The following is a 17,590-nucleotide window of genomic DNA, read 5'->3' as shown; positions in this document are numbered from 1 at the left end:
TTCACAACTGCTTTTATGCAAGGTCGAATTCTGAATGTTTTACAGTTCTGGAAAGTTGCTTATGTTAAAACGTTGTCATCACTTTTTTTGGTTGTACTGCAACACGTGTTGTGAAAGAGTAAACCTGTAGTGAGTAAATATTTTATATAGTTTTGCGTTAGGAATGGGACTGAAATATATCCTCAAACGCACAATTTCATGCCATGGGGATATTTTCTGGGGCAAAAACAGGCCTTATTAACCCCATGGGTGATTGTTAAATTGTCCATCTTATATGTCAGTGTTTGTACATGAAAGGTGTGTAGTCTATGAACTGGAAAACTGAATCCCTGATAGGTTGAAAAAAGGAGGGACATGACTTCTGAACATAGTGTAATATAATAGTAAAAAACAATATTAATTTTCACTGCCATTTATTAAAAAAAAATACAGCTCTTGGAATCATGGTGGCCCAACTCATATTTTCATTCAATTGCTATGTTCACACCAAATAATTCATCATAGAGGAGCTTGATCAGCAGTCATTTCTGTATACCTACTGTAGACCAACCGTGATTGTCTTGAGTTTTGATAAGCCCAGAGAGATGTCTAGAATGTCACAAGAACTAAATGACTGAGACCATATTGGCAGGACAGCCAACAACTCTTGTGCCTGTTACACTCAAGCTGACAGTCAATGTTCTGTGTCTGAATGCTGTATGCCTTGACTGCACTTTTTAGTACAAAAAGTAGCACATGTCATAAAGCATGTGAGTTTACACATTTATCAGCACTGAGGTAGCAGAGGTCCACTCCATTACACCCTTCAACACTGTGGCTGTGATTGTTAAAAATGTGGGAACTAGGGAAGTTTAAGAAAGTGTTTCACTTACAAACCCACATTGACAATATCGGTAGTTGGTCTTTCTTGTAAATGATACCAACATAATTAAAACAGCATTTGGGGTGGGAAAACTGCAATTATTTTTTTGTATCGTTTTTAAATCCAATTTTGCTTCCTGGGTTGTGACATTGAATATGAAATGTAAATGACTGTCTGACTAAGTGGCAATCGATTCTAAAAATGATTATACCACATTTGCTCTGTTTATGGCATATGCTTCTGATTCCCTCTAAGGTAAATCAATCCAATTGAGTCCCAGGCTTGTTTGAATTAGAATCCAATTCCCAACAGCAGTATTTTAAATTAACTGGAGCAATCGAACCTGGCAGATAGAAAAGTGTTCACAGTAACCTCTTCAGCATCTGAGGATAGGAAACATAAACCCCTCTGGGCAACAAATGGGTAAGGGGTATCTAAAAGCTAATGTCAGGCACGTAGGCTTTCTTCCTCCTAAAAGTCATCTTACCAGTATGCAGTACTGCAACAAGAAATGTTACAGTGCATGTGGCCTGCAAACTACGCTACAAAACAAAAACAAAACTGATAAAGGAAAGCTTAGGACCAAAGGTAATTTCAAATAGAATATAATGGTTAAAAAGAAAAAAATAACATACTGTACAGCTATGGCCAAAAGTTTTGCATCGACTAGAACATCATTTTGATCTTTCATTTAACATCATGTAACCAAAGCAACTACAAAATGAGAGTCTACCAGAAGCCGTAATTGTAGGAATCTTCTAACAAAGATCACCGTGAACACACCCTCTGTCTATTTCAACCGTACCAGCAGAATATCCATGTCTAACAATTTTAGAGTATTGGGGGATGCAATTTTCCACTTCAGTCAAATAAAACATACACATCATATGTAGCCTATTTCTTTTGGCAAAGCGTCAGTAACCCAACGTCTCGTCTAATTCCTCTGCTTTTTTTTTTAATTTTGTGACAAACAGTCCATTTTAAACTTCCCCCAATCGAGTTTGAATTCGGTGCAAGCAGTATTCTGGGATAGAAAGACTCCCCAAGCCAGAAAATCACATGATCAATGGTCTCCTTGGAAACGCATTCTAAGCAAGGCTTTTCATCCAATCAAAAACCTCTGATGCTAAAACGCAGGCGAATGAAATTCGAGCGGCGGATGATTTAAACACAAATCTATGTGGTTGCTTTAGTGTGTTGCAGGACAACAAGAGTTTGAGTGTATGTTTTTTGGTTGTACGTGATTAAGTCTGTTTTAATCGTCGAAAATGGCTCTTCGTATGACTAGAGTAAGTATAGTTTTATTGTTCAACTTTTGGTTTTTATTCCAAAAAAATTGAATACGGAAGATATCGTGGCTTAGTTGTGTTCCATGGAGGGAATGCTTTGTTTGTATTTGTTTTTTTTAATTGCATGGTCTGTGTACTGTAAGCCATAATGTTGTAACTTGGTAAGACTAATTTATTTGTAGTCATTTTATCACGCTGTAAAATGTAACTGCCCTAAGTTTTATAACACTTTGTTTTCTGTAATTGTATTCTGTTCGAATTACTTACTTTAACCCGGTTTGCTTTTTGTTTGACTTTTAAAAAGTATTTGATCAATAAGCCCTCTTAAATTGGCTAAATTTTAGCTCCACGCCTCCCTTGGGCTTTAATATCGTGAACTATTGTGTCGAGCAGGCCTCGTATCTGTAGGTAGGCATTCTCACATCGCCTCTGACTGGCGGCTTTGTTTACGGTAAGCTTGTGCTAAGTTAAATTGAAGCTTGCTATTCCACCAAGAACGATTTCGTTAACGTTATACAGTCTGGCTGTGCTAGTGAGCTAGGTTAATCTTATTTTATTTTTATTTTTTTAACGGGTGATTACACACTTGTAAAGTACAGCGAGGTTTCAGTACTGCATCGTCCTTTTTTTATCCTTAGAATTCCCAGCTGAGTGCCGAAAACAGGACGGCTGTACCAGGTAAGGGAGTCGTCGTCGCATCAAAACCGGGATTGAGGCCCAGAGCTGCGCTTGGAGATATTGGCAATAAGGGGCCAGCCTTCAAACCACCTCAAAAAAAGGTACGACTGTTGAACAAATAATTCAAGTGCAAGTTTCATCTTTGCCTTACACCCCAGCAGAAGGATAAGCTTTATATATATTTGTGTTGCAGGAAATCAAACCTGTCGCTACTAAAGTAATTCAGCGACAAGCCAGCAAGTCTGAAAATGCCTTTGAAGCAAAAGTACCTAAGAGAACTGCAGCCAAGCAGGTTACTGAAGAGGTGACTGTTCCTGTACAATGCTACACTGTTATTTAGACTCCTTTTATCCAGATAAAATATTTAATGATTGCCTGTAAGATGGAGAAACCAGAAGATCAAGGCTGTATTTACCAAGTAGCACATCATGTTCAGTTCTTGCTAATCCTACAGTGGTATTGATTGTAATATTTTACTAAACAAGAATGTTTTGGTTTTTTGCACTCCCTGCACTGGAAACGCTGGCTACTATAACTTCAGTTGCTTTATTTTATACCTATATTTGCTGAATGTAAACTTGAAGACATGTCCAACAAATTGAATATCTACAAACTATAATAAAAATTGTTTAATTTGTCGCATCCTGAACAAAATGTCTTTCCTCTGGACCCTGTAGTTGCTTCCATCTCCAACCCCAATGGAGACATCAGGCTGTGCACCTGCGGAGGACTTGTGCCAGGCCTTTTCAGATGTGCTACTGAATATCAAGGATGTTGATGCAGATGATACTGAGAACCCAATGCTCTGCAGTGAATATGTGAAGGACATCTACAACTACCTAAGACAGGTTGAGGTCAGTATATTGAATTAGTCTCGTCTTGCAAAATGTTCAGGTCCAAATAACTTAACCTGTTTAGTCTGGCTTGACTGTTAAAATGCTTAATTGAGTTCCTTTTATCTAAACTGCAGGTGGAGCAGGCTGTAAGGCCGAAGTACCTGCAGGGACAGGAAGTCACTGGGAATATGCGTGCTATACTGATTGACTGGCTAGTGCAGGTTCAGATGAAATTCAAGCTTCTTCAAGAGACCATGTATATGACTGTTGGGATAATTGATCGCTTCCTTCAGGTAACAATTGAAGGGGTAATTTAGTGGCTTGGTAATTAAATATCGAGGGGGGGGGGGGGGGGGGGGGGGGGGTAGGTAAGTAGGTAGCCTAGTAAACTGGATGTGCAATAAAAAAGAACATGCTAGGCCAAATGGGATATTCTCCTGGAGTCTGTACACGGATTACCTGAGTGTCCCATCTTTTATCATGATGGCTATAGTGGGAGGTGAAACAAGCTTTAGTTTGTCATTTTTACTCCCAATACACTTCACATGTTGTCATTGTCCATTTCAGGCTAATCCAGTGCCCAAGAAGATGTTGCAGCTTGTTGGCGTGACTGCTATGTTGCTGGCCTCCAAATATGAGGAGATGTATCCTCCAGAGATTGCAGACTTTGCGTTTGTTACCGACCACACTTATACCACGGCTCAGATCAGAGCTATGGAAATGAAGATCCTGAGGGTGCTGCACTTTGGCTTTGGGCGTCCAATTCCCCTGCAGTTTCTGAGACGGGCTTCCAAAATTGGAGAAGTGAGTGGTGTATTGTTTGTACCTGATCATCGGATTTTTCCCCCCCTCTGCTGTATCAAATCTTTGGCACTTTGCATGCAACAAGCTATCCTAATTAGCTTCAAAGGGGAGACTGGTGCTTACTTTCAGCACTGCATAATGGATTTCCACTCCTAAATCTAGCAGTTCCAGTGACTAACTTAAATTCACACTACTAGATTTAATCAAAAGCTCTGATACATTGCAGATGTTTAATTGAAAGCCACTGCTGTGCTCATGGATTTGGTAATTGGCTAGAAATACTTTGTTTACAAAACTGGATGATCATTTTGTGTAATTTAGTTGTACACTTTTCTATAGGTAACTGCAGAGCAGCACACCCTAGCTAAATATCTAATGGAGCTGACCATGGTGGATTATGAAATGGTGCACTATCCCCCATCCCAGATTGCTGCTGCTGCTCTTGCATTGACCTTAAATATTCTCAACTGTGGTGAATGGGTAAGTACCCTCCAGGCTATAGTTTTTTCCTTATCCTGCCTTTTATTAAAGCTTGCTGTATGGAGTCTTGTACAAATTTATCTTGCTATCCTCTTGGCAGCTATTTGCTGCATTTCTGCCTACTGCTACATGGAGACAAATGTACTGCCCATGGTAATGCCATAACAAATTGTCTTTACCTTTTGGTCTGTTTTGACCATGTTGCATTAATGGTTGCTGTGTAGTTAGTCTTTGTAACATGTATAAAGGAGTCAGTGGGGTTTTGACTTACTGTTCTGAAGGCTTTTCTCTTACCTCTCCCCTAGAGCCCTACTCTGCAACATCACATGAACTACACTGAAAGCTGTCTGGTTCCTGTGATGCAGCACATGGCTAAAAATGTTGTGAGGGTCAATGAAGGACTCTCAAAACACATGGTAAGGATTCCTTTGTTCATGCTGGTAATGGAGTTTAAGTGGTTTGATACTACAATGTTTTGTCATTGGTAGAAAGATCTTGTATACAGTTTTGGAAAGGTTTATCTCTTGGTTGTGGCTTGACCACTACTAAACTTTTTTTTTTTTTTTTTTTTTTTAAGGCTGTCCGGAACAAGTATGCAAGCCAGAAGCTAATGAAGATCAGCACTATTCCCCAGCTAAAGTCTGCAGTACTCCAGAATCTGGCAAAATCACTGGCCTCTTAAATACTGTCTCTGTACAGATCTTTCAATTGTATAGTCTTGGCACTATGTGCTGTTGTAAATGTTGTCTTATGCATGGCTTTTATAAATTTTAATAAAGTTTTTTTTCTATACATTGTCTCCCTTCATCCATTTAAGTGGTAACTGCTTTTTGCAAAAACATTCCTCCCATAGGCAAACTTAACTGCATTGTGTGGTTACTGTCTCTTCCTCGTTCATCCCTAATGTTGCAATGCCTTTGTAGATTGAGTAGTGATTAAAAGCACTGTTAATGGAAGACAGCCTAGTTTGGTTTTACTTTTGAATTTGTCTTAAATTTTTTTTTTAAACAGGTTGCACAAATAGGTAATCCATGCTTAATGGACTAATCATGATTGACATTAACCCAGGACAGCTAAACAATTCCTTATTTCTATGGTCACACAAAGAAAGTGCTAGACTGGTGGACAGAAGGGATTTTGGGCTGTTCAAGTTGAATGGTACCTTTAGGCTTTTTCTGGGATGTTTGTGTTCTATAAAATCATTTTAACAATCTGAAGAGGGTTTTACATTAGGGGCTCTGGCATGTATCACTTATATTTGGAACCCTTAAAGTTCTAAATATCAGCTTGTGGTTTATGGGCTGAATAAGTTCATGAGTAAGAACTATTTCTGGTTTGATATGAAACACCCAGTGATTACTTTAAGCACACCCCTGAGGTGATTTTCTTGTAAATCTGCCACTGCTATTTCAGTTGTTCATCTCATTACCAATTGAGATGCAGACTTAGTATTTACTTCGGTGTCCTGGAAACTACCTGAGCTTCTATCAGTCCCCTTCACTGACCAGTCAATTAAGATGGTTGAGACTGGACTTCTGTGTGGTTAAGATTTTCAGATATTGGCTTTGTACTCTGCACACAAGTTTAGTCTTTGATTCTCTAGGTGTTTAAATGTTTCTTCGGTTCGGTTCAGTTACCTGAATTTTGCAGTTATGTTGTTTTAACCTCTGCTCATAACAATGATCTTGGTCACAGGCTTTGTGATACTCTCTTTACATTTGGTACACAGCTGTTTTCTGTGAGTCTTTCACTGTCAAATTGTTTGTTTGATACAGTTCTATACTCCTGGGTAAGCTCTGTTTTTGTTCACAAAAAAATACTTTTTCATTCTAGCTCTTTGTTGCAACAAAAATATTTGTATTGTTTATTAAACCAATGAAATTACCATCCTGAATTATTAAACCTGACGTGGAATAGCTTTCAAGAACCAGAATTCGGTGTTACTGGTTTAACTTGTTTCTCAAACTCTGTTTCAAAAGTAATTTTGAAAAGCGATCAAATTGAGTAAAGTACAATATTGTAATGTGATAAGTGCGAGTGTATCCCCGCCCTCAATCACATCATCATAGGAACGTGGAGATATAAAACTCACGAACAGTCAGGACTTTTAACTTTTCAGCTCGGTAAAACTTATGCGAATAGGAAAATATATAAGACAAACGCTGTTGAAAACTTAAGTCGACTTTTAAAATGTTTTTGCTCGCTCGCGAAAGGGGGTTTTATTTATTACTCGCAGCGACATTTTACTCAACAAACATGGAAAACCGTAACGAGCGTATTAATGCTCCTATCGCCCTTCTTCGCCATTCCAGTGACGTCAAATTGTTTAATGCGCATGCTCTGATGATAAAAACAAGTTGGCAGGCGTGGAGCAAATAAGAAACACAAGTCGGAATTTGTTAATATTTTTATTTTTTATTCATTATTTTCTCCCATTTTAAAAGCGGGCTTTTGATTGGCTGATTTGGCGTCACTAGTCTCAGTGGCCTGAAACCTAGTCTCCTTAAACCAAGTTCCAAACAACAAGTGGCTGTTCCCTCCGCTTTAAAATTGGGTTAAACAAACGCAATGTTTTATTCAGTTTTTTCTTTATATATATATATATACACACACACACACACACACACACACACACACAGAGTATATACACACATACTTTAAATGGCTTTTTATAATACAACTGTTTTTTTTTCGGGTTTTTTTCTGCTTGTGCGGTTTAGTAGTATGCATACTAGCACACTGTTGCACACAATTGGAAGGCTTGTAACAAAAGAGCAGAAATAGAATAAGCAATCTTTAAAGTAGTGGGAAAATATGTGAAAACAATGCTGCAGGTTTTATACCTTTACCTGTGTAAGTGCCTTTTACGGAGCAACACTTATTTACATCATATCGCATCTGTCACCCAGTGCGCTAGACGTTGCTTTGATAGGGCCGTACCTCTAGAGCGGGACCCATGACAGACAAACAGCTGGTTGGACTGTCTCCAGGATGCCGTCCTATCCAAATAACAGCGTTGAACTGGGCATAGCGTGTGTTGTCTACGGTCCTCCTCTGACTTGTGCGGGGGAGGTCTGAAAGTTTCCAAAACCACTGATTGGTTAATATGGAATGAGGATACTACCTTTGGCAAAATGGATGGATTTCTTCTTAATGTTACCTGAGAGTCACTTCCAGTGAAAGCCATACATGTGTCTTCGATGGACAGCGCATGAAGCTCACTTACTCATCTGGCAGACGTAATGGCTATTAAAAATGCCACTTTCAATGAAACAGGGCACAGTTCTGTTGATGCCATGGGCTCGAATGGGGGACCCATAAAGCCCCGCAGTACCAGTTCTAGATCCCACTTGGGGACCATACTTTTCATGGGAGGACAAAGCCTCCGAGCCCAATAAAGAAATTGCACTGCCAGAAAATGTGCCCCAGGGTACACAGAGTCAATTTTGTCAAGGCACACTGATATTACTGCCAAGTATACCTTCAAAGTGGACACTGATTTTCCTACGTCAAACAAGTATTGTAAGAAGATTAATATCGTCTCAATTGGGCAAGTCACAGGATCGTGACCTTCGGCAAGGCACCAATCTTGGAAAACTTTCCATTTACATGAGTCCTGGGCTCTAGTGCTCGGTGCCCTAGCAGACTGTAGTGTCTCTACTACTGCATCTGGCAAACCTCGTCTGAATAGACAGCTCAATTCAAAAGCCAAACACAGAGTTGGAGCTGGGCTCGGTTCAGGTGCCATAATAGCCCCTCCGCTTGGCTCAGGCGGTTCTTGCACAGCGGGAGCTGCCACGGCTGATCGGACAACATGTCGGAGAGGAGAGCAAACCAGGGGTGTCTCGGCCATCTGGGTGCAACCAGCAAAACTTGTGCTCTCTCCACCATGATCCTCTCTAGTGTCAGGGATAATAATGGTAGAGGAGGGAATGTATACAATAGCCCCTGTGGCCAGGGGTAAGCTAGTGCGTCTACTCCCAGGGGGCCCCCGTCTCTCTCCATGGAGAACAATAGGGGGCAATGAGTGGACTCGGTTGTGGCAAAGATGTCACTCGTGCCAGTCGAAACATCTCCCAAATCTGTTTCACCACTTGAGGATGCAGCCTCCACTCCGAGCTGTCTGGAGCTCTTCTGGATAGGAGGTCTGCTGCCTTGTTGTCCACACCTGGGAGGTGAACTGCACTGATGGAACGCAAGTTTCTGTGCGTCCAGGACAGGAGTCTGTGCGCTGTGTGGTGAAGGCCCAGTGAGCACAGGCCGCCTTGGTGATTTATGTAGACTACCACTGCAGTATTGTCCGTCCGGACCAGTACATGTCTGTGCACTAACTGCTGGCAAAAATGAGATAATGCCAGGTTCACTGCTTGCAGCTCTTTGGCATTTTTGTGCGCTTGCTGCCAATGTTCCTTCCAGTGACCTCTTATTCCTCTCCCATTCCAGACTGCTCCCCAGCCCAGACTGGAGGCATCTGTAGTGATCACTTCCCTTCTGTGAGGGGATCCGAGGCGCAGATTGCCAGGATGGAGCCACCACTTCAGTGTCTTCCGGCATTGTCTGGACTCTCGTACCAGCTGGTACCGATCTCGGACCGAGTGCACCTTGAGCGTATTTACCCAGGCTTAAGCGGGCATGTTCTCAGCAGCCCTAGTGGAAGGATTCTCAAGACAGCTGCCATCAGCCCCAACAATCTTTGATATACTTTGACCTGTAGGAGAGCGTCCTCTCTGAATAGGGAGAGTGTGGCCTCCAACGACCAAATCCTGTCTTCCAACAGTGAGGCAAGCATGCTCACAGAGTTCAGTTTGATCCCCAGGAACACTGTGGACTGAGACGGTACAAAGTTGCTCTTCTGTTGATGTATTGAGAGCCTTAACTTCGTCACATGATCTATGACCTGTTTTATGTGAGCCTCTGCGCGTGCTTTTGAATGCGCGCAAACTAGCCAATTATCCAGATAGTTCAGGATCCAAACACCCCCTGGCTGAGTGGAGCCAGTGATTCATCCATTCACTTTGAAAAAGTGTGGTGCACCAGTGAGAAGCCAAAAGGCAGCACACAGAATTTGTACGCGTTGCCTTGAAAGACGAAGCGCAGATATTTTCTGTTCGCAGGACAGATTGGGACATGAAAGTAGACGTCTTGCAGGTCGATCGATGAGAACCAGTCGGCCAGTTGGACGGACTGGATGATACTCTGTGCTGTCAACATGTTGAACTTTCTGTTTGGAGCTCCCCCATGTCCACTTCTGTAGCTCTTTATTGCAGCCTCTCTGCCAACTAGTTCTGGCACCAGTATGGCCATGGCATTTGCTGCTCGGACTGACAGCGCTGCCGATGCGTAAGCTTTTTTGAGCATCACATCCGTTGTTCTGCAAGGCTTGGACAGACAAGTTGGGTCCTTATCCCCCTTGGTGAAGGTGGAACCTTGCACCAAAACAGTGACCGTGTCCCCGATAATGGGGAATGTGCCTAGACCCGCTTCTTGAGCTCCTGCAGTATGAAGCAGAGACTCTGTTGTTCTGGAGGCTGAGGGTGTAGACGCTGGGTTGCTCCAGGAGGAGCGCACCAATTCCAGGAAGTCCTGGCATAAAGGGAGGGCATGCTGTGGGTGACTTTTCTGCTGGAGGAAGCGGTTCCCCTTTCCCTCCTGTTCTGCTGGCCAGGGAACATCCATGGCTGCAGCGGCACGCTTTCATTAGAGTCTGAAACTCTTCCCTCTGCGACACATGTGGCAAGGATGCCCGATGGAGGTGGCTGGGTCCGAGACGTCCGATCTGGACCCCATGAAGGACACCTCGTCTGGGCTAGGGGTCTAGGCAGAGGGGATGGGGAACAAGACTGTGGGGGCTGGGGCTGCCCTGTGATTTTAATAGGGTCTCTAGCATGGTCTGCTGAGCCCTTAGTCTCTGCTAGTTCCACGAGGCGCCGCTTGGCCTAGCTTGGGCGCCCTCGAAGTGACTGTGACGGAGATCGTCTGCGCCTGCATAAAGAAGGGGAGCGGTGCCTGAGCAGTGACCACCTGTCCCTGGGGAAGGGGAGCGGTGCCTACGCGGTGACCGCATGTCCCCTGGTGAGAGTCCCCTCGAGAGGTACCACTTTGCGGTGATCATCTCGCCTCCCCTGAGAGATGTCTGTGCCTCTGTACCAGTGGTGGGGAAGGGTGTGCGTGAGAGCTCCCTGGTCACTGTAGTGGGGGGATCCTAGATGACGGAAGACGGCCTTGAAGCTATTCCCCGGTGCCGAATCAACTGGTACCGGGATCGGCGTCATAAAGAGCGTGGTCAGTGCTGAGTCAATCGATGCCGGGCTGTACACGGCTCCGAAGAGGTTCACCGGTGTCGAATCAATCAGTGCCGGGAACGGCGCGAGGAAAGCGCTGTCGATGCCGAACAGTCATGCCGAGTGGACCTGTTCCAAGGTCTATGCCGATGGTAGGCACGGTGGCGCCAAAGATGTTTACATCGGTGCCGAGTCAATCGGGGCCGGGTAGGCGCTGTTTTTTCAGCCTCACAGTCGGCGGGAAAAACCGTGGTCAGTGCCGGGGTATGCAGCCGATTCAGTCGGTGGGGTGGCTGAGGGCAAACGCAGCCATGCGTTTTTGAGAGGTGCGCTAGGCCCGAGCTGTTTTATTTATTTTTTTGTTTGTTTTTGGTCGCTGTGACCAATTAAATTGGCGTAGAGGACGACGCTGCGAGCCGCCGAACTCTCATAACAGCACCACAACAGTGCCTCACAAGGTATATCAAACACAGGAGGCCTTCTGCAGTGAAAAAAGAGTAATGGCCACCGCCAATCTCAGAAGAGGGGTCGACACCAGCTCTAGTCAGTAAACTGACAGCAGGGCCCTGATAGGGCATCTTTTTTATATATGCTCAGTGATTGACGTTCAGAGAGGCTCTTCCCATTCGTTAATGGTTGTCATTCGAATTGAAAGGGAATTGACACAGACCAAGGAAAGAGACGGCATTGGATAATCCCCAGCCCCGCCTACTCCTAACAGGATTAGTTATTCAATAAACATTTGCAACTGGAATGATTTTATACAAAAATAAATTATTATTTACCATTCATACTTTTACACGAAGCATTCCTATATTTTACGTTAAACAGCTTTCTTCTCACGTGTATGCATTTGTTAACCTGCATGTATACCGTTTTTTGTTTACAAAAGATCGTTAAACTATTATATTGCTTACTTATTATCATTGTCATTATTATTCTTTAGTCGTTATTACCAGTAAAGACTGAAAATTAGCATTATCCTTTCTACTCGAAGATTAGCGAACATAACGGCAGTAACAAAATACTTGTTCCACATGTGTAGCTACGGTAACTTCATTAATGGAAGCGCCCTAATCTAATTACAGCAATACACCGTCATATATCAAACACACCTGTAACAGCATGCACAATGCACGATGAACTCACGGCTCTATTGCCTTTAGAATAACAATCACAATAACAGGCAATTCAATATTACAGTGAAGGTCTCACCCTTATATACACATAAGTAAACACTAGCTGTGGTGTAATAATGGTAATACTAATATAAGGAATAAACTACACCAAGGAGTGCAGAATACGCCTGTGAACTCCGATTTATACTCGACCGGGCTGTAAACGGCTGGAATACATACCATTCATTTCAAGATCTTTTTTTCTTGCGGCAACATTTTCATGATTTTCAACGAACACGTTTCTGTCTTCACCTGTAATATTTTGAAAAATGTAATCGTCATTTTTTATTAAACTGACAGTTTGGTGTGCTGTGGGGAAGCCCGTTAATAAATCAAATAATCTTCCAGCTGTACATAATAAACCTGTAAACTCATGGAATTTTAAAATAGAATATATAGGACTGTAAATGTCTACTACTACGACTAATAATAATAATAATAATAATAATAATATAATAATAATAATAATAATAATAATGAAGATACAGTCAAAACTGTAACAAATTATATTTTCTGATAAATACAAAATAGTAACACAATTTAGGTACAACAAATATTGTTCAAATTTTATTTGGAATACAGTTGCAAAGTTTTCGCTTGGTGCGTTAATCAAGTCGTTTTAATAAGCATTTGGTTTAAGTGACGCTTATACTTCGCCTTTTGTAATCAGACAATAGCAACCACAACATAAAAGTCAATCAAAACCTCCACAACACCATTGTAAATGTGAAGTCCATTTACGAGCAAGCAAACGAAATAATGATCGTTTCGCAGCAATTTTGCAATTCTGTAAAAAACTATTAGAAAAGGAAATCTATGATTATGTCGTCAAATAACGAGCAAACGAGATTCGAATAGCGGGGTATTTAAACGCGCAGCTGTGAAAGTGCGTCAGTGTGCGTTTAGAGAAGAAGTTTTTGTTTTTTCCCCCGACAAACTTGCATACTTCAGTATGGCGCTTGGTTTGACCAGGGTAAGTGTTCCATTTTGAGGTACAATTCAGACATTTCAGTCCCTGTGTATATTTCGCTTTTTTTCATATGTGTAGCTGTTTAATGATATTGTAAGCTAGTACTTCTGTAATATTAGCGTGTATTTACACACAGAGGTGTGTGTTGACTTGTCTTTTTGCTGTCTGGTGTTAAAGATGCTTGCGAATTGTTTACAGAAAGATATTTTTCACTTAGATGGCAACTGTAAAAATGCTTTCCTCTTAAGAGTGGAAAAGAAGCCAAACTCTGGGTTACTTTAGAATGCTTAGCTTGTCACTGGAGGAAAGATGGGGTTGTTGGTAATGTTTGGGGGAAATCTCACAAGTAGCCCCTCAATCTGTAAGCAGCAATCCCAACATTCCCAATCAATATTAGTTTTTTTTTTTTCTCTCGTTTAGGAAATCACTATCTAGTGCACTTGCCAAGCTTTTTATTTATTATTTTGTTTGCTGTATTTATAAGGAGTAGTCATTTATGTGGAAGTTTCCTCCTTTTTTTGGCCTCAATTTTAAATGCTGTGCAAGTCACTTTTAAATGCCTGCAGTTAACTAAATGGGCTTTCTTTCTCAGAATTCCCAGCTGAATGCTGAAAACAGGACAGCTGTGGCCTCCAAACCTGGATTGAGGCCCAGGGCTGTGCTAGGAGAGCTGGAAAACAATGGGGTTGTGACAGCACCAGCTCTGGTGAAGGTAAAGCTTTGTGTATGACTTGGAAGGTAACTGTAAAAACAACAATTCACATATTTAATCCTGGCATTACCCTTACACTCTAGGAAACCTCCTCAATTTTGCATGTGTTAAAACCAGTCCCCACTAAAATGGTTCTGAATAAATCCTGCGTGATTGAGAATGCTCCTGGTGTGCTGGTGCCAAAGAGGACTACAGCCAAACAGACCAGTGAAGAGTGCTTACAAGTGAGTGGTGTGTAGATGTTTTTTTTTTTTTTTTTTTTTTTTTTTTTTTTTCTTTGAATCTCATGATCATTAAGTTGCAGGTCCAGCATCCTTCCCCAATGGAGACGTCAGGCTGTGCACCTGAGGAGGACTTGTGCCAGGCCTTTTCAGATGTGCTACTGAATATCAAAGATGTTGATTCCGATGATGGCGAGGACCCAATGCTCTGTAGTCAATATGTGCAGGACATCTACAGCTACCTAGGACAGCTTGAGGTCAGTATGGAGTTTGGGGTTTTCCATGTGGTCCTGAGTTTTAAATCCTGGTGCTTCTGCAATTACTGAAATAAAATGCTTTCTTTCATCTAAAGGTAGTGCAAGCAGTTAGGCCAAAGTTCCTGGAGGGACAGGAAGTCACTGGGAATATGCGTGCTATACTCATTGACTGGCTAGTGCAGGTTCAGATGAAGTTCAGACTTCTTCAGGAGACCATGTATATGACTGTTAGAATAATTGATCGCTTCCTTCAGGTGAGAAATGAGTGGATGTGTGTACTTTTCCTGCTGCAGACTTCCCAGGATATATAAAAAAAATTACTTGCCAATATTGGCCTGTAACTTTTTTTTTTTAATACCCTTAAGGTTAATCCAGTGCCCAAGAAGATGCTGCAGCTTGTTGGTGTGACTGCTATGTTTCTTGCCTCCAAATATGAAGAGATGTATCCTCCAGAGATTGCAGACTTTGCTTTTATTACTGACCACTCATGCAGTACAGCTCAGATCAGAGCTATTGAAATGGAGATCCTGAGGGTGCTCCAGTTTGGCTTTGGGTGTCCTATTTCTCTGCAGTTTCTGAGGAGGGCTTCTAAGATTGGAGAAGTGAGTGAATTGCATATTGGTGGCTACTGAAATCCTCCAGCCCTTTTGGAGCTAGAGCTTCCTTCAGATATGTTAAATTGGTTTATTTCTGCTTGGTGGTATGTCACACCTGAACTTCCAGTGCAGTACTGATCTGTGTTTTACATGTACAAACTATTCTGAAGATTTAGTCTTTTAAATACCTTGGTTACTTTAAGTTATGTTGTTCATATTGCATTTCCAAGAAATATGATATTCTGCATTAATTGCATATGACTTAAATCAGTCTAATGTTACAACTTCCTTTTTAGGCAGATGCAGAGCAGCACACCTTATCCAAATATCTAATGGAGCTGACCATGGTGGATTATGACATGGTGCACTATCCCCCATCCCAGATTGCTGCAGCAGCATTTGCCCTTGCCTTGAAGGTTCTTGACTTTGGTGAATGGGTAAGAATATAAGACTCGCAAATAGGGAATATGGGGCCACTTGGGCTCACCTAGTAGCTGATCGACAAATTTGTTTTGGCTTAAAGGACCCCAGTAGGCAGGGGTGCTGGAACTGGGGGTGTGGCAGCACCCCCTGGCATTGCATGGCTTCCATCGTTTACAGGGGTTCATTTTTGGTTTTAATGGCTTTCAGCACCCCCACTTTAAAAATTGTTCCAGTGCTAGTAGCTAGCTCTGAAGACCATGGCACTCAAGCCGTTCAAGGCTTGACTTTATTAACTAATCTTACTAGTTTCATTATTGGATACTGATGTGATGCCTTAAGTCTTTCTCCCCTCCCCAGACACCCACTCTGCAGCATTACATGAACTACACAGAGAGTTCTCTGATTCCTGTGATGCAGCACATTGCTAAAAATGTAGTGAAGGTCAATGAAGAACTCACCAAGTACACGGTAGGCTTTTTTAAAAGTTTAATATCTTGAGGGGGTGGGGTGGGCGCAGTGTTGACTAGTGTCAACTCTACAGATTCTGATCACTGACAGTGAGGAGTTTAAAGCCTGGCTCTTGTGCAGTGTTTAAGGTGTTTAGTCTGCATGTAGTCCCTGGTTATCACCCAGCTACTGCCCTATTGCATTCTCAAACTTTTTTGTATGCAAACACATTCTAATTCTGGAATGTAATCCTAGATCCCCTGTGGTGGTGTGCTTCCTCTCTTTGCTACTCTTATTTTTTTTCCCCCCAGGCTGTTAAGAACAAGTATGCCAGCCAGAAGCTAATGAAGATCAGCATGATTCCACAGCTGAGGTCTGCTGTAATCAAGAATCTGGCTCAACCACTGTTGTCCTGCTACACTGTTTAACCTATGCTGTTCAAAAATTTGGCTTTTAGTTTTAAAATTATGTACGTTTTCCCAGATTGGTTCTTGTGAATAGTATTTCAAATCCAGTAATCCTAGCTAATTTTACTGGTTTCTTTTTATTTGTCAAATTTTGGCTATTGCATTTTTAGTCTAAAGTCTTCATGAAACTACAGAACTTGCAAGTCAGACTGTTTTAAGAGAATCATTGCAATATTAAGGCCATATAAGTTATTGTAATGTCTTTGTAAATTATGCACTTTCTGAATTAATTTATACTATTTTAATATAAATAAAACTTTGAATTAAAACTGCAGTACTGTTACTTCTCTAAACCTTTTTAAATGGTTTTGGTTCAGTTGCACAATCAGGATTATGTTTTGTCTGACCAACCCAACAGTTGCATGCCTTAAACTTGGTATCTGACTACCTTCAATGACTCTCCTGTCTACAATAAACTTAATCAGCTGAGATCTACTGTGTAGATCCCTATTTTCTGGGATGTTTTGGTTGGACAGAACTTGCTGTAGCATGTTATTAACACTGTTAATGTGGTTATTGGCTTTTTGTTTGGTACAGTGTTCAATTACATGACACTTCTATGTTTAACTGTGGGTCTTACCTCACAGGTTACACTCTTTTGTAATTTTGTGCCATAAAGCAGTTTCTTCCTTATCCAGTTAACACTTGCTGTGCTAAATGTTGTAATATACTCTGGCATTTGTGTCTTATCTGTGCATCCTGCCATCAGCCACTCCCAAGAAACTGTTTCATTTATTTGCTTTTATTCAAATGTTTCGGGGGGGGGGGGGTGGACGACGACATTGGTGTACACAATAACCTATAGATCTAGGAGGAATGTTCTAAGCACCTGATAGTCCAGTTGCTGACTTGCAGATTTCAGAATTGTTTCTGAATTTAGGGTGGTGATTATTATGTGAGCTGCTGGAGAGGTCCCATGTTTCATCAACTGGAATGCTGGTCCAGACTGTTTGCTGCGTACGAACAATGATTAATGCATTAATTGAAAACAACATTGGTTAATTTAAAGTTATATAATTTACAACTTGAATTAGAAACCCATCAATAAATGGGTGACAGCAGCCAAACGAAACACTACTTTTCCAAAAG

At 41.7% G+C, this 17,590-nt stretch overlaps 2 protein-coding genes across 2 annotated transcripts; both read left to right on the top strand.

Annotated features, from left to right (window-relative positions):
- The first annotated feature begins 1,627 nt into the window (after positions 1-1,627).
- LOC121300682 (G2/mitotic-specific cyclin-B1-like) lies at positions 1,628-5,805 on the top strand. The gene is made up of 9 exons (XM_041229342.1): positions 1,628-2,151; positions 2,790-2,930; positions 3,023-3,133; positions 3,507-3,683; positions 3,800-3,958; positions 4,233-4,469; positions 4,809-4,949; positions 5,255-5,365; positions 5,527-5,805. Exons 1-9 carry the CDS (start codon positions 2,131-2,133, stop codon positions 5,629-5,631), a joined length of 1,203 nt encoding a protein of 400 aa, XP_041085276.1. The 5' UTR covers positions 1,628-2,130; the 3' UTR covers positions 5,632-5,805.
- A 7,555-nt stretch (positions 5,806-13,360) lies between these two features.
- Positions 13,361-16,675, top strand: LOC121326955 (G2/mitotic-specific cyclin-B1-like). Its single transcript, XM_041270629.1, has 8 exons — positions 13,361-13,381; positions 13,971-14,090; positions 14,395-14,568; positions 14,664-14,822; positions 14,934-15,170; positions 15,461-15,601; positions 15,945-16,055; positions 16,346-16,675. The coding sequence occupies exons 1-8, from the start codon at positions 13,361-13,363 to the stop codon at positions 16,460-16,462; spliced, it is 1,080 nt and encodes a 359-aa protein (XP_041126563.1). The 3' UTR covers positions 16,463-16,675.
- The last annotated feature ends 915 nt before the right edge of the window (positions 16,676-17,590 follow it).

This window comes from Polyodon spathula, chromosome 2, assembly GCF_017654505.1.
Source record: "Polyodon spathula isolate WHYD16114869_AA chromosome 2, ASM1765450v1, whole genome shotgun sequence".
Classification (NCBI taxonomy): domain Eukaryota; kingdom Metazoa; phylum Chordata; class Actinopteri; order Acipenseriformes; family Polyodontidae; genus Polyodon; species Polyodon spathula.
This window is presented reverse-complemented; position numbering and strand designations above follow the sequence as displayed.